Source organism: Calliphora vicina, chromosome 3 (genome assembly GCF_958450345.1).
Source record: "Calliphora vicina chromosome 3, idCalVici1.1, whole genome shotgun sequence".
In the NCBI taxonomy this organism is placed as follows: Eukaryota; Metazoa; Arthropoda; class Insecta; order Diptera; family Calliphoridae; genus Calliphora; species Calliphora vicina.
In genome coordinates this window covers 24,715,730-24,734,039 of record NC_088782.1, presented here as the reverse complement: position 1 = coordinate 24,734,039, position 18,310 = coordinate 24,715,730, and the positions used below count along the sequence as shown (strand labels likewise).

Sequence of the window (18,310 nt, the reverse complement as noted above, 5' to 3'; positions counted from 1 at the left end):
ATGCAACTCTTTCGAAGAATCTTTGGTGCTCAGAAAGTTGCAGATCGCAATGAAGCAAAAGAAATTTTTTTTTGTTCACTCTTTATATTTATTATGATACATATTAAAACAATAAAATTTTAATTATATTTAAAATTTATATTTAGTCCCACTGTGACGAACATTTAAATTTGTTGATTTGCACTCACGACCGGCTCTCTTCTATATTCTACACAAAATTGTAGTACAATTTTCAATTTACGTAGACTGGAAGTGTTTGTTGTGAGTATTGAAAATTAACAACAAAATAATGCTAAAGAACAGCTACAGCAACAACAACCATACGATACGATAAAGAAGACATGCACATTTATTATTTCAATCGACCAGATGATTGACTGACTAACTCACTCACTCTACTCTTGAACAAACAAACTGACAAACATATAAACATATAAATCTGTATATATTTACGAATATGTTTTTTTCATATCGCTTAAATTGAGTTAATCGAAGAAAACTGACTGATTTATAAGAACACACATTACAGCAATAGCAACAACAACAACAATAGTAGAAGCTTTATTTTGTTCACACTTGAACTAACTCTCCAAAACAAATGCAAACTGCAATTACACACACCACAGCACATACATTTCTATCTGTACATTTATTACAACAACACTTTTTTTTTATAAACATCATTATTAATACATAATAATGTATTGTTGCTATTGTTGTTATTGTTAGATGTGGTGTTGTTGTAACACTAATCATTATTACACTATATGCCGTTATTGGACGATGTTGAAACATCAAAGACTTGCTGTTGTTTTAGGGTGAAGAGGCGGCGGGCAGTGCGGACTGGACTGACTGCTGTAATGTAAAGTTTGTATTAAATTTTTGGCGATTTGTATGAGTATAATGATTGAATTTTGTTAAAGAGAATTTAATGATTGTTTTTGAGAGTTTATAACAATTTAATGGCTGAATTTTAATTTAAGAAGTTTTTTTCTTCAAGAACGAATTTTATTAAAACTTCGTGACTGTTTTGTTTAAAACAATCACTTTCAGAAAATTAATATAAACTACGGAAAGAAGTGTATAAGTGTAAATACCCTTTGCAGAAATCTATTATTTGACATTAAATTTTTCATTAACATTAAACAAGCAAGAGTTTCGTCGAAAACTTTATTCATCAAAAAATTTTCTATAAAATCTAAAATTGCAGAAAGTTTTAGAAATGTGTTTGATAATACGAGGGCGGATAGACTAGGCGATAGTGTGCTGAAGTACCAATCTGGGGGTTGCGGGTTCAATTCCCGCCGGAAACTCTGGGTGTATCTGCAGACAAGCAAAACCCTTCGCAGCTTGTTTTTTTTTAAAAAAAAATAATCCTTGACTTTTGGAATGAATCACAGGTTTTTGTATAACAAATCATTTTAATTTGCAACACAGTTTCCTTTTAGCTCTTTACTGTTTGACCAACATTTCTCCAATTTTTTTATGCCTATCAAGAAATAAGATTAATCAAAATAGGCATATGATGACCGATTTACCCCGAGAAACCTTTTTGACTTTGGCCTCTGGTGTATTGTGGTAAATCCACGTTTTGTCCACAGTTACGAAACGCGACACCCAGCTTTCGCATTCCCAGCTGATCATTCAAAATTGAAACCACTGTGCCATATGAGATGACTATGGCTTCCACAATCTCTCGCACTTTCAATCACCATATCGTGATTTGTTTCAATAGTTTCGGGTGTAGATACCTCAACTGGGCGTCCAGGACGTTCGAAATTCACTAAACCACGTTTTTACCATCGAAATTGATGGTGCCTTTATTTGAGTGAAGTATTTTTTTTTCCGCAAAACAACTTTTATTTAGAAACTGTTGTACAATGAGGGTATTCATTTCAAAACAATGGAAAATTACACTTTGATTTTTTTACACTTTTACACAACAAATACAAGAACAAAAAATTCAAAAAATTTATTTTTTTTGTGGAATTTAGTTCATGCTTTTGTTGTGTAAACGTGTAAAAAAATCAGAGTGTAATTTTTCCTTTTTGGAAATGAATACCCTTAATATAAATTCAAAGTATTGGGAAAAAATCATACCATCTTTCTGGCAACATATGAATACCGAGCCAAAAGAAGTGCTTATCTTATGAGGCCAAGAACGAATCAAGCTAATTTCGGATGCTCTGTTCTGAAGTGAAGCGTATCCCAGAGAAAGCGTTTTGCATCGATCGAAACAAATAGTAGTCGGTCGGGGCAAGGTCTGGACTATAAAGCGGATGGGGCTAAACTTCCAAACCAATTCTTTCTAAATAGTTTTTAACAGGTAGTGCAACGCCTAGCGTTGCCATGATGGAATATTTCGATTTCATGTCTGATAGCATATTCTGGACGTTTTTTGGCCAATGCTCGCTTCAAACGAATCAGTTGCGTTCGGTACAGGTTCCCTGTGATGGCCAGATTTTAGCAGCCCATAATAAATAGGACCGACCCACTTAATACAGTGCTTTACCTTAGCGCCATGGATAATTGGATCGATTCGGCTTATGAACCTCACAAACCATCTTGCGCACATTGAAACCGATGGAACACATTCACCATAAGCTTTGGTAAGCAATCGGCGTGCTTCAGCGAGACTTTTTTTCAAATTAAAGAAGTAAAGCAAAACTTCCCGCATGTGACGATTTGTAGGCAAAAAATTCAACATTTTCGAAGCAAAAATACAACCAATATTAGTTCCTTACGAAGGAAGCAAGGAATAATAGCGATTTGTCAGGCAAAAAAAAAAAACAAATTGAACATTTTCTCAATTTTGAAATTTAAAATTGCTACAAGATTTTGCTTTGAAAATAGTTTCATATGAATTGTATAAGATACTGTGAAAAATAGGTCCATTATATGGTGAAAATTTTAATGCGTTTAACTCTCTAACTATAAGCGAAAAGTAGCTCACACATGCATGTTTTTGTAGGCCTAATCGTGGGCTTTAAGAATATGTTAAAATCTTTATTAAACAAACCACAATAATTCTGAAACATTTAAAAATGTTGAATGTCAGCGCCATTCCTTAGAGGTGGGCTCCGTCTTTAAAATGTAATCTCGAATATGCCTCTGCTACGGCTATACGAAATTTCATGTTTCATAAGTTAAGCTAGTTAGAAATGACAAATTTTTTTTTCCAAAATATTTTGTTTCAAACCCACTGTGCACTGGATAAAACGAATTTATTACAAAATCGCAGACAAACAAATTACCGAAAAACTTTATTTCTACTTTATTTAATCAAAAAGCAACAGAAAGACAAAAAGTGAATTGTCAGTCAAAAAAAAAAAAAAAATTATTAATTTAAAAAACCAAAAAATAAAAAAAATCACTAAATTACTGATTGCGTTTGCTAAAGCCACCACAAATCGCTTAAATTATTGCTAGTTTTTTTTTTATAATTTTTGTTAATTTTAGTTTTTTTTATAAACATACTTACATATTAAGAAATATTTGCAATATTGTTTATACTGTTAATTACTTTAATTGTAGAAATAATTAACAATTTACATGCTTTATAAAAAAGTTATTATTAAAAGTTAAAGACGTTGTTTTTATACTAATTTGCTCTGATTTTACGTTTGTTACTTCTCACTTCTAAACGTTTCACTTTAAAACTGTTTGAAAAACAAATTATAAATTAATGTTTAACTTGAAATTATTGTTATTATTTTATTTTTAAATTACTCGCAATAAATGTACATAGGTACTTCAGAATATACTCACTCTTATTACAATTCACTGCTCTGTGTGTTTTTAACGGGTTTGTTTGTTTTACCTCGCCTTTGCCACCCATTAGATCAGTGGTCGGCTTTCGTAGCCACCAGGGGCCGAACGCTTCAACAGATGTAAATGTGAATGTAAAATTATTAAATATGAAACAAAATCTAGGTTGTGCATCTAAAATATTATCGGACATTTTGTTTTAGACAACTTTACGATACAAAATTCTAATTTGGCATGTTCACTTTGTGCCTACCACTGCATTAGACAGACGTTCAGTTTTGTTTTGTTTTTGGAATTGCAATTAACTTGAGGTTCTTTCTTATCTTTGGAAAAATTGTTTAAAAAAATAAATATTTTTTTTTAAAAACTGATAAGATAAAGTTTGAAATTCTGGTAATGTACTTTTCGTATGTAATATAGAGTGTAGTTTGTTTGTAGTCTGCATAAAGGTTTAGTCATTGTTTTGGAATTATTTTTAAATTCTGGTTAAATTTACACATACTTTCTTATGTAATTGTATATTATCCACTATGATTGATGGTGGTAGACATGTAACGATCATATCATTCGTAACATCTAGAATTTTTTGTCTAAATACTTACAAAAATAGTTATATGGGAAATTGGTTATTCGATCCCTACACAACTTAATGAGAAAGTCAAGTCTTTATCAGTTTTATATGAAACGGTCTCCTAAGATTTCCATTTGGCTTAATGAAGTGTATAACAAAGGCGGCTAAAACCTAAATTTATTAATATAGTTTCATTTCTAAATTTGTACTAAACTAACCACTACTCACCTGTGGTCTGCGGTCTATAAATGTATCTACATACATAGTAAGCATGTATTTTATTTCTATATACAATTATGTTCATGTACGTACTGCAGTACATGAACGTCAGTAACCCATTTTTAAAAAAAATTAATTGTTATTTTTGTTTATTTCTTCTTCACACTTATAAACAAATTAGAATTGATAAATATATTTAGTTGGATTTGATTGTAGTTTTTTTTTGTTTTAAAGTTATGACTACATAGTCAGTTACTAGGGTATTCAATCGATTAACCGTTAATCGGTTAACCGATTAATTTTTGACGGTTAACTGTTCGAATAATTTAAAATTGCCGATTTTCGAATAACAAATAAAACGATTAATTTGTGTCGATTAACCGATTAACCGAAATTGCTTTTTTTGCACTTTAACATATTTTTTTGTATTTATTTTTCCGTATCAATGAAGAAACAAATTTCAATTAATTAATTTACATGTATTTGAAACTTTGATTGTATTTACATGTATATACGAAATTTTTTTGGAAAAGAGTATTTTATCAGAACTTTGCGAAACTATTAAATGTATTCAATATCTAACACAATCCAAAAAGGATTCCAATGGTATAACTAAAAAAAGAACTGATATATTGGATATTCTTTATCATGATTTCGATTTCTTCAACAATACATCAGCGAGAGAATTTTTTCCAAGTCAAGTTTTATTAAATCTAAAGAAAAAATAGTTTTAAAGGAAATCATTTAAATTATATTGTTTTTTTAAATGATTATTTCTGAAGTTTTCAATAAAACCCTAAAAAAACTCACATGTGTATACAAAAAGGATCTCAAATACCATATTTGCTATTTTTTGGATGAATTGTTTTGTTTTGTTTTTTATGTATTTGTACACAAAATTCGTTGTTGTATTTTCAATTTAAAATTAAAATAAAAATTATTCGGTTAATCGAATAATTTTAAATTAACCGATTATTAACCGAATAAATCTAAACCCCGATTAATTGTTTGCTCGATTAACCGATTAAACCAGAAACCCGATTAATTGAATACCCTATCAGTTACTCAATAGAAAAGTAAAACGATCAATGGAAATGCGATCAGTTGAAAGGGTGAATAAGTGTATTTGTGTAGTTATAACACAGAATTAGGGTGGTTCTCTAAAATCTCTGACCAAATGTTGGTTTATAGCAGGGAAATTCAATAAAAAAAAGTTAGACGTTAATAACTTTGTAAATAAACTCTAACTTGTGAAAACGTTCTCAACTTGTGATCACAAATACTTGTCAAATATTTATATGTAGTTGGGTGTACGACTTAAAAATTCGGGATTTACAATAGATGGCGTATCTTTTTATACCCTTCCTTCACCTTCGTGAGTTTGTCATTCCGTTTTTAATTTCCACAATATAATTTTCCGACCCTATAAAGAATATATATTCTGGATCCTTATAGATAGCGGAGTAGATTAAGCCATGTCCATCTGTCTGTTGAAATCAATTTTCTGAAGACCCCAGATTCTTCGGGATCCAAATCTTCAATAATTTTGGCAGATATGGTTTCGAGAAGTTTCCTATTTAAAATCAGCAAAATCGGTCACAAATGTCTCGATTTGTTACCTATATTTGGATTACTAAGTCATTAATAAGACAATATGGATATCTAATGATAGATATTTGCATCGACGTATATAAGACCATAGTAAGTAGGACCTACAATGGTTAACATTTTAAATAACAATTCGAAAACATTTTTTTCCAAAAAATCAAAAAAAAAAAAAAATTAATTTTGTTTATCTAAAAATATTTAAAATTTGTATTTTGAAGTATTATTTGGTGAAGGGTATATAAGATTCGGCACAGCCGAATATAGCTCTCTTACTTAATGCAGTTTTTTTTAATAACTTTAATGTCATTTTGAAGGCTACATATCTGCCATTTATTCTCACTTGGTTATAGAACATTATAGTGTAAACAACAAAGTTTTTTTGCTTCGAAAATGTCGAATTTTGTACCAACAAAGCGTCATATGCGGGAAGTTTTGCTTTACTTCTTTAATAAAAAAAGTGCCGATTGTACCGATGTGTTTCATCGGTGATTGTTTGTGCTGATTTTAACACGGAAGACAAAGATCGCCCAGGCCTTCCTAAAAAGTTTGAAGACCAAGATTGTTGTAAAACTACTAAAGCTGCAATTTCAAAACGTTTTGCCATGTAAAATGGAACCATTACGATAACCCTAAGCATAAGAGATCGTATGTGAAATCCGGTCAACCAACCGAATCGACAACAAAGCCAAATATCCGTTGCGCTTAGGTAATGCTCTATATTTGGTGGGAGCAAAAGCATCCTATCTATTTGACCAGACCATCTCAGGGAACCTGTACCGAACGCAACTGATTCGTTAGAAGGTAACATTGGCCGAAAAACGACCAGAATATGCGTGCAGTCATGAAACCGTAATATTCCATCATGACAACGCTCGGCCACATGTTGCAATACCTGCTAAAAAGTATTTAGAATGAAGTGGTTGGGAAGTTTTGACACACCCGTTTTATAGTCCAAACCGTGATCTATCCGACTACTATATGTTTTGATCGATGCTGTACGATCTCTCCTCACATTGGAACAGAGTGATTAATTTTTGGCCTCAATACTTTGAATAAATTTATATTGTACAAAAGTTTAAAAAATTGTATGTCTTGAGTTACAAAACATTTATTTTTATTTATATCACACTCAAATTCCAAAAAGCTCTTAAAGGAAGAGACCTAAGCTTTCTTTTGAGCAAAAACTGGGCACATTTTGAAAAAAAAATTTTGATTTTGGAAAAAAAATTTAAAAAATTTTTTCGAAAGTTTGAACTATTTGGGACACATTTTGCTAAGGTCAATAGATAATAATAGGTAATAAATTTTGACCCCCTCTAACTCAGAGAGTTCTTGACCAATCTGTGTTTGAATTGCTATAAAATAGGACTTGACAAATATTCATCATAACAATAAATGACATTTGTTGTCATGACAAAGTTGTCTAAGCAAAAGCACTAATAATTTTATCATAACGAAGCAATAATACAAATAAATGGAGACTATACCTGATAATTTATAATTTAGACAACCATTTTGAAGTATATCATGATAAAAATTTAGAAAATCAGTTTAAAAAAACATTTATTTAATTCTAGGCTTTCATATGAAATCACTGTCTATTAAAATTCTCACTTGTTTTTTATTTATTAATTTTTTTGATTTATTATAAACATTATTATATTCATAAACATTAAAAAAGAATTTCCAATTTAAAAACACTTAATTTTTATTTAATTACACTTTCTCTCTATCTCACTTATTCTACTATTTATTATCATCATTTTGATTGAGATTCTTCAACAATGACATTTTCAACAAGATCACTGAACTTGACATGATGATTCTCCTCATTATGATTATTACACTCCATACAATCTACAGCATTATCAAATCCATGAGAACATTCTGCAGAGATTTGTTGTTGACCATTTCCATTAGAGCTGGATGAAGTCTTTGTATCAGATTTAGTATTCAGTGTGGGTTTGTAACAAAAGTGCCAGACAATAAAGACTAATAAAAGAAATTAAATATTTTGGGCGAACAATTAGGATCATAAAGAAAGAAAGAAAAGAATAAATACTAATACTTACTTAGGGAAGCTGCACTAATCAGTGAGAGTAGAATTGTGACAATTAAATAACCCAGATTAGAGTTGTCATGTTTTGTTTTGGAATGCAAAGCTGCCTGTTCATAAGATTCCATATTTACTATATTAACCTCGGGATTTTTTACCAGGATTTGTCTGAAATGTTTAAAATTTTGGTGTTAAAAGGGAATTAGTTTATTTGAAATATTAATTTACTCTTGCAGATCTTTGTAAGGCACCAGCTGATGCCTGTGGTAGCCATAAATCCAGGCTTTACAGCTTATACTTTGATTAGTAAACGATCTCTGTTTTGTTACTTGAGGCACATAGGACATTTTGATAACATTTATCTTGAAACCAGTTTGTTGACTTAATTCATGTTCCAATTCTTTTTTTGTTTTAGTAGAATTCTCTTTCAGTGTTACCAAACTATAAAAGTCTGGACTCAAAGCTTTTACCACTACCACCGTACCGGACATTAAACCTTCACCATACTGATCAGTAGCCAATACAATTAATTCCGTTTGTTGATCTTTGCTTAGAACTTTATCCTTGGGATATATTTTACCCGTTTTTGGTTCAATGTCAAAATAAGCATTATATCTCATGCTAAATTTGATTTTAGCATTAAAATCCAAATCTTTATCAAAAACCTGTATTTTGGTTAAATATTCGGGATAAATATCCAAAGCAGCATTACCCGATGGGTAACCCAAATAAAGTGGTAATCCTATGAATTCTGGAGGATTATCGTTAATATCATCGATTTTTATATAAAGCCACATTATGTCGGGGGAATAGGGTATGTCGTCGGTTAATGTTATTTGTGTAGCACGATTTTCCATGGGTTTTGGTATATCTATTGTAAGGTTTCCTTGTTCAATTTCTGTGTCACATTTTAATCTTAGTTTAACCATAACTTGTGGTTCGGTCATATTTTGGAAAATCTCATCTTCTCTATCGATTGCAATGGCATCTAACATATTGAAAATGTAGTTGACATGAACATATTCTGCAAGAAGGGAGAAAAGTAAATACACCATATAAACCCAAACATTTACCATAGAGCAGTGGTCGACTTTCATAGCCGACCGCGATCAACTTTTCAAATATTCACAACACGTTAAAATTATAACACTAAGAGAGCCATATTCGGCTGTGTCGAGTCTTATATACCCTTTACCAAATTATACTTTAAAATAATTTTTTTTTTCATTTTTTTTAAAAAAGTTTTTTCAAATTTCTTTTTAATTTAAAAAAAAAAATTTGGAAAAAAAATTCGGGTTAAAAATATTTTCCCGATTTTGACCCATTGTAGGTCCAACTTACTATAGCCTTATATATCGTTGCAATGGACTTTGAAATATCTATCATTAGATATCCATATTGTCTATATTAATGACTTAGATCAAAAATAGGCCAAAAATCGAGGTTGTCCCGGTTTTTTCCTTATATATCAGCCATTTGTGGGCCGATTTTGTCGATTTTAAATAGCAACCGAGCCGGTTGCCATTAATACATCAATATATATATTGATACATCAATATATCGGAAACACTCCTGCTCGGTTGCTATTTAAAATCGAAAATTACTGAGATATAAAGAAAAAACGAGACAACCTCGATTTTTGGACTATTTTTGATCTATATCTATATATCTAATGATAGATATTTCAAATTCCATTGCAACGATGTATATAAAGCTATAGTAAGTTGGTCCTACAAAGGGTCAAAATCGGGAAAAATATTTTTTTCACTTATAAATTTAAAAAAAAAATTTTAAAAAATAATTTTGAAAACCTATTTTTTTTCAAATTTTTAAAAACAAATTTTTTTTAAAAATTTTTAAAAACAATTTTGAAATTATTTTTTTAAGTTTTTTTAAAGTATAATTTGGTGAAGAGTATACTTGTTTTATTATTGCTTACTCACCCTTATCATTTGGCCACATATCCACAATATGAAAGCTGCAATTCTCATTAAATTTCAGATCCATAAGACCATGAAAAGGCTTCTCTTCATCCACATGACGTATCATTAAAGTTTTCTCCACCACAACTCCTTCAAACAACTTACACTCTTCTTTTGGTTGCACCTTTAAAAGAGCTTTGACGACTGCTCGCTCACGAGTCTCCATATTTTCGGCCGTTATATTAAAGAGATAATTTCCTTCTTCAATGATGCCATACAGACCTATCTCTCCCGTAAAGGGATTTATAGAAAGTCTTTGGGCCAATAGATCTACAATAATTTAAATAATTTATTTTTAAAGTCATGGGAAGGAATAAAATGAAACTTACCATTTTGTACGTTTAAAACGTAATGGAAAGTGACGTTTCTATCGTTACTATAGGCATTTACTATTCCCAAAATACCGGTTTGATTGGTGTAGGCGGTAAATACATAGTTGCTGCTAGAAAACTGTGGTGGATCGGGTAGAGGTGTAACGGGTGTGGGACATACTAGAATTAAATATGAAATATTATTAAAACAATTGAAAAGTGTGTCCAAATCAGAGGTCGGTATTCATAACAACTAGGGGCGGAACATTATCGGTTATTTACAAGTAATTTCATAAGGAAACAAAAATCACAATAAATAACTTGTCATTACAACAGTGAGAGAAAGTGAATTACATGGTATGATAATATATATTCTCTTTATGCTGAACACTGATCCAAAAATGTTACCCTGTAATAGGGCAAATTTTTCAAATCAAAAAAGCAAACACCATAAATAAACTTCCTATTGTTAAACCTTACCTTTTATTGGCAGTTCAATGAAAACCATTAAAGTATCATTGAATCCATCTGGTGCCGTTAACAAAGCTTGTAAAGACAAATTAAGATATTGTTTGGACTCCAAAATATTAGCAGATAAAGGAGTTTTAAGCTTAATATCTATGGAATGATTTGTCAAATTTTCCATAACATCAAAATGCAAAGAATGATCTAAAAAATAAACCATAAGTTTGTTAAATAAATTCTTAAAAATAAATAATTCAGAAGATTTAAAATACCTCCTCTTAAACGAAATTTTAAATCATTAAATTTTTCCCAAAACTCAGTAGCCACAAAAATAGTTTCCATAGAAAGATTTTGCGTAGAATTATTAATTAAAATTCTGCCCTTTACTAAAGGAGTTAAGAATATCTTACTATTTCCCTGCTTAATAAGCTGAGGCACATTTATCACCAAACTGGCAAAAGTTTCGCGATCATTATGCGTCGCCTGCAAGATCAATAAATACGATTTATTCAATTGAACTTCTTGTGGCGGTAAAAGATTCAAAATCGTTTTAATTTGTAAATTCGTTTCATTTTGCATTATATAAAACCAATGGCTGTCATTGCCACTCAAATTGTACTCAATTTCTTGGGTATTTTTGACATCTGTTTGTAAAACTATTGTTTCCAAATCCAATTCATATGTTTCATTTAGTTGACCCACATATAGAGGCTTTTCAAATTGAAACATCTGTTGTGGCGTTTCGTTTTTTATTTGCGGCAATTTTATGACGATATGCGTCATGGCAGATAAATTTTCCCATGACGCCTGTAATGTCAGCTTTAAATAGCCCAAGTCATCAATGCCTTGCCAAGTAAAATTGTTATTTAATTGCAGTTGTATGCTAAAGTTTTGTATAGACATGTGGAAAAAATCGTGTAAAGTTTGAAGGTTAAATTGCATATCTGGTTGGTATGTATAGGGATTGAAAATTATGGGTGTTATATGTAATTCACCCAATTCATCTATGTCACCTTCGTAGTAGGAGCTAACGAAATGGAAAAAGTCTGTAAAATAGAAAGAGGTGAATTAATATTTATTATATAGACTACAAAGTATTAATATCAAACTTAAACTTACTTTTAAAATCCGCCAATTCCACCATTACATTCGCCTTTTCCACTTCTGCTAGATTTTTGTGCTCAGCTTTCAATTCTATTTCCCAAGTTCTGTGCTTTAGTATGTCACTTCTATTTAAATTGTTTGGATTCCATGTGATCTCTATTAAACCAGTTTTATTATCACTTAAATTAAAACCCTGAATATTAATTCCCTGCAGGGAAAATTCAACCTCTGGTGTATAGGTACCATTAGCAAGTTGTATTAGAATGGGTTCCATGGTAAAGTCAAGGTTTATTAAACCTTTATAGAGCTTTTGAGCAAATTTAGGTTTAGGTGGCAAACTACGATTGGGATCAGAACGTATTATTACGGATGCCTTGGAACTTTTAGGAGGATCTCCATTGTCCTAAGGAAAGAAAAAAAATATTTGTCAAATACCTGTCATTATTGTTATACCTTCTTAGGAGACTTTAAACTATGGTTGGGGATTGTTGATATTTTTATACCATCCATTTCGTTTGTATTTTTTTTTTTTAAATTTGAAACTTGAAATTTTCAACTTTTAACCATAATAAGTTTTGCCTCGTGTGGACAGTTGCGTAACATTGACAATGGGTGTCTAAACGAGACAATTTTATGTGCGAACAAGAAATTGTTCGCTGAGAGATCAAATTGATGGCTTGACAATTCGAGGGGTTAACGCTAACAGTTTTAGCAAACATACAAACAAATATTTCAAAAATATTTTTATTGAAATTGACCAAAATTTCGGATTTACCTCATATGTTAAATAACAATATAACACCACTATGTGATAGCAGACCAAAAAACGACCCGTGTCTCCCAGTTTTGCACAAAGTTATGCAGTTTTGGGTCCTCGGTGTCATTTTTGCAAAAAAGTGATCATTTTCTCAGGCTCATATCTTACAAACAGTTCAGAATTTTGATTTACTCTCTGAGGAAAAATTGTAGCCCTTGTCATAAAGAACAAAAGTTGTGAACATATAAAATCAAAAAAACTTTATCTTCAAAATAAAAATCGCAAAAAACTTTAAAAAATTTAATTTTTTTACCTTTTTTCCCCTGTTCAGGTTCATAGGTAGCAAACCGTTCAAAATTCAAGGAAACAATCAACTACAAAAATATACTTAAGATCTCAATAAACAACTTTCTAGAACATATGAACTTCCTACAAATAATTCTTATCAACGTTTTGGTAGGTCAGTATAAGTTAGTAAGAAAAAACTAAAGGAATTAAGTATTTTGGGCCATAAACTATTAAATTATTATAAACTAAAGCATACTTTTAGGCAGCTTTAAAAAAATGTTTTTCTAAATTTATTTTAAATTTTTTTAAGTTTTTTTGCGATTTTGATCTTGAAGATGAAGTTTTTTTTATTTAATATGTTCACAATTTTTGTTCTTTATGACAAGGGCTTCAACTTTGCCTCAGAGAGTAAATTAAAATTCCGAACTGTTTGCAAGATATGAGCCTTAGAAAATTATCACTTTATTGCAAAAATGACACCGAGGCCGCAAATCTGCCGCAAAGTGCATGACTTTGGGCAAAACTGGGAGACACGGATCTTTTTTTTGTTTTGGTCTTTTATCACGTAGTGGGGTCCGTATATGGTTATATTTTTTCGTGTTGCACTGTGTAATTGTATTTTGAAAACAAAACACCTATTTTGAATAATTAAAATTGGTTTCCACTTGTTTTTTTTTAACAAAAATATACAATATCCTGGAATATTTCACTCACCGTTGCAACAATTTCAAACTGCAATGCTTGCGGCAATTCCAACAAAATCTTTTCCAAAGTTAAATTAGCAAAATAGGTCTTCTTATCAGCACTCGTTACATTCTTAGTGCCAACTCTAATGTGATGCTGTGATGAATCATTCGATGTAAATGCAATTTGATTGTGTGTCAGATCATCATCTTTGGCTGTTATCTCTAGAAAAGCGGTCAAATCAAAACCAGCAAATATGGGTGTGGGTATAATCAATTCATAAGTTGCCTTAGAAAACAAGGGACTAAAATAGTTGCCCTCTTTAAGAGGTTGAAAGAAAATCTAATTTGTAAATAGAGAATAGAGAAAACATGTTATCAAGAAAGATGATGCAATTTTTTTCAAACAACTTACCACAACTCTCTCTTTGCCCATGCCACAACCTAAATTAATTTTCAAAGAAATTCTATTAGCCGTTTGTTCTTTGGCATAATTTTCGAAATTTTCGGTGGTGAAAAGTATTAAATTTTTGGTACCATACGTATTGTTCGTCTCCAAACGGGCATCAATGTAATTAAGCTCAAATTCATTATTGGTGGTTGATAGAATCTCATTAATTGTAACATTTTCATAAGTTTTTATTATGCCAGGCATAGTTAAATCTATGGGTTCATTAAATATAGAGGTTACCAATTCCTCATTTGTGCAATCTATTTAAAATACATGATTAAAATTAAGCAGATTTTAATATTATTTCGAATTTACCTATTATTTCAGTGTTTTGCCCTAAACACTTTAAAATTATAGTGGCTCCATATAAAAACCACAAAATTAGTTTAATAATTTTATTGCTTTTCATTTTGGAAAAATTTATATTTTTTTGTTCTTTGATTTAAAAACTTCTTTTCCTTAATATATTCGAACTTTGAATGATTTTTTCTTTAGTGGAGGTAAATAATTTTTCTTATTTTTTCTTTTAATTGAGATAAAATACCAGATAATTGATATTTTTATCTTAAAATTAGAAAACATTATTGATAACATTTTGTTTTTTTTGATACAATTAATTATTATCAAGTTTATATATTTATTTTGTAAATACCAATATATGTATTTCGAATATTTAGTTCATGTTTTAAATTAGAAAGCTACTAATTGTTGTTTAAAATTTTAAAATTATTAATCATTGGAACGGAGAGGAAAATTTCGGCCATAAAATTAATTTTTGAACCTTTTGTTTTCTGAATTCAATACTAATTTCACGCATAAACCGAAGCAACTTCCATCCTCCTCATTCGAACCAACATCAATTAATACTTACCTACATCAGTGGTCAAAATCCTACACAAACTCTTCTCAATACAAAGTTATGTTTACAATGATTAAGAATGAACTTAGGTATTATAATTTCCAGTTTACTGATGGGTCAAAAACCGATATATCAACAATATACCTCTGTATTATCACAGAAAACAAAATAATTAAAATTTTAAATCTTCCTACTCATAGTTCAATATATTCTGCCGAACTTATAGCCATTCATGAAGCAATTTCATATGTTAAAGGAAAAACTGGGAAGTTAGCAATCTGTTCAGATTCCCTCTCTTCATTAAGGTCAATACGGAACATATCAACCAATGAACACTACATTTCGAATATAAGGAATTTCCGTAAAGACTTTTATTCAGTAGTGAACTAGAAATACTCAACTTCATCGTGGTCTAGAACTATTAATCCTGAACAGAAAACAATTTACGACTTCCTAAACTATAACATGTAATTTATTGATTTAGTGATGTCCAATTTCATGTGAGACCATTTGAAAGACCGGGTAAAGAAGCCACAAACAACTGATGTGAAAGATGCTTTGCAAAATGTGGTTCAAAATATTGTGGAAACAGCGAACGTCTGCCCAACATCATAATCACCCCTAACGGCAATAACATGTGAAATTTTGTTCCCATGAAATATTCATTTCCCTCGAAGGGAAAATTGCTATCGGGAATATCACGATGAACTTTACATTCACAATAGTTGATTTTGTTCGTAACAGCTGTTTATTGTTTACAAAATTCCATCTAAAAATTTCACAACAAGGGGAATTTTTTCACGTGAACAAAGTTGATGATCGAAAAAAGGAAAACGGAAAATATTTCATGTGAAATATTGATTCGCGATAGGGGTGATTATATTATTAATTTCCATATTTCTGCATTACATTGGTATTAATAAAACTCAATTTGTCAATAATAAGAGTATTTTTAAGCCAATATAATTTATAACCTCAAATTTGGCACCCTTTTGTGTAGATTTTTTAATAAATTAATGAATTTATCAAACATTTATAAATTTAAATTCCTAAAAAGTCTATCGTGGTTGCCATAGAATCCAATCGTTGTCGGAATCGGTTTTGAAAACGACACAAAAAGTACATTGGATCTAGAATTAAATTCTTTATCGATTAAACAAAAATTACTTTGGATTTCATAAGTAAAATGTACCTTTTTTGTCGTTTTCAAAACCGATTTCGACAATGATTGGATTCTATGACAACACCGTTTAACTTTATTAAACCAAATCTATATATGTATCTCTTTTAAACTGTTATAGACGCACATATTTGGGAAATTGAGCCATTTTTTTTTTTTTTGGTTAAAAATCGTTTAACCAGTCTTGATGAACAGCTCTTCAGTCATTGTGAACCTTTGATGATCATAAATCTAGCTGATAATAAAATCAAAGCATTTCCATTAAATCTCCAGCGGAAACATATTATTTTGCAGGAGCTGGACATGTCGCGCAAAGAAATACAAATGTTGAAAACGTGCAGTGTTTTGAAATTGTATAAATTGATTGTTTTGGATTTTTCATCGAATGCGTCTGAAAATTTTTTTACGCTTTGTAAAATTCAGTTTTGGTTTTGAACTGTAATTTGTTAAAAACTGTTGCAGAAATGTCTAAATAAATTAAATATGGAATTACCTTTCGATCGGAATAAAAAACTGTGACCCTTAAATTAATTTCTTTTATATTATTGTTGAAATATCAGTATTATTGGCATCTAATGGCTTCCAAGTATTTTAACTTAGAGCGCAAAGTTCGCTAAGTCCGTTTTAAAAAAAATTGCAGGACAGACCAAAATCTTTCAAGAATCATTTGTTTTAAATATTTGTTTCAATTTGTCAATAAAGCAGTTTCCCTTTTTGATACACAGTTTTAACGAAACAAGTCCCTTTTTAGAACTATTATAAACCTAATTTTTTTCAATTCCTTTTTATTTTTCTTATTTTCTTTTAAATCTAGATTCACAACAGAGCCTTTGGTGGGTTGATAAATTTGAAGAAGAAATTATACGGCTAACATGTTTTTATTCGTTTAAAAGGCCTGTCGACGCCATTATGTAAGGAATATAACATCTTTCAAAAGTCAACCGCGGATTCGCTGAAAGACGCGCATACGAAATATATAATTTTCCTTACCTCTGGCGCATAATTCAGGCTGGATTTGACAGATGGCATGGGTTATGTTGACTTTGATGGCTGCTGTGGTTTCACACGATCTCACCAGGCCACGTTCACATCATCTGTACGAGAGATGACCATGCCCTCAAATCGATATTGCAGAATGTCCAATGTATTCGTTGATGATCCAGAAATGTAGCTTCAAAAGTATGGACGCTATCAAATTTCGGAAGTTCCTATTGGAAGACCATTTATAAGTAAACTGAAAAAAACTAATGAAAAAAAAAACAATTTTTGTTTGGATTTTGAGCTATTAATTGAATGTTCGAGCTGCATGCAGATAAGTATCAGATGAATAAAAAATTATTATCCCAATTAAAAATTTGTCATTTTATTTATTCAGCATTAGTTGTATATTTTCAGTAAATCTGTAGAGAAATTACAATGTAAGTACTAAAGACATTTATATAGAATGCAAGACATTTGAAAACTCGTTTTATGTACAAAAACCCATATCAAAATTTTTGAAATAAATTAATAATCAAAAATTTTTAGTTCAACTCGTAACAAAAATTTTCATTAAAACCTCTAAATTATGAATTTCCCAAAAAATCACTAAAAATTAAACAACCACTCATTATTTTTATTATTGTAGTTTTCTACAGAAAACCCACTTAAATACCCTTAAAGTTAGTGAGTTACATGCAACAATTATTTAGATGTTTGGTGATAAACATCTAAATATTTGCAATAGGCAACACTAAATAATTTACCACTTGGTCATCTTAATTGCACAAATTCTTAAAAATCCTCTAAAGTACCAGGTTAGCAGAATTGTGTAGCAAGTTGGTGTAATTTTAAAATATTTTTAGTTAAGCCCCAAAGTATGCTGCAAAATTTCGTTATTTATAGTTCAACAACCGGGTGACTACATAAATGTTTAAAAGTGATTTCAACTAAGCCTTAAAGTATGCTTTAGTTTTCCGGAACGAATTATAGAAATATGAAAAATCGTACTTGCTGCTTAATACTGGAA

At 30.4% G+C, this 18,310-nt stretch overlaps 2 protein-coding genes across 2 annotated transcripts in view; both read right to left on the bottom strand.

The window, feature by feature from the left end:
• Positions 1-3,608, bottom strand: part of LOC135953730 (uncharacterized) — a 32,214-nt gene extending 28,606 nt beyond the window's left edge. Inside the window, exon 1 of the mRNA XM_065503711.1 lies at positions 3,482-3,608. The gene's annotated coding sequence lies outside the window, so the exon portion shown is untranslated. The remainder of the gene's footprint in view (positions 1-3,481) is intronic.
• Positions 3,609-7,849: 4,241 nt separating this feature from the next.
• LOC135955355 (uncharacterized) lies at positions 7,850-14,672 on the bottom strand. The gene is made up of 11 exons (XM_065505708.1): positions 14,579-14,672; positions 14,228-14,523; positions 13,844-14,155; positions 12,100-12,487; positions 11,253-12,026; positions 10,996-11,184; positions 10,534-10,695; positions 10,166-10,474; positions 8,451-9,246; positions 8,239-8,390; positions 7,850-8,158 (listed from the first exon to the last, which is right to left on the bottom strand). Exons 1-11 carry the CDS (start codon positions 14,670-14,672, stop codon positions 7,926-7,928), a joined length of 3,705 nt encoding a protein of 1,234 aa, XP_065361780.1. The 3' UTR covers positions 7,850-7,925.
• Positions 14,673-18,310: the final 3,638 nt, after the last annotated feature.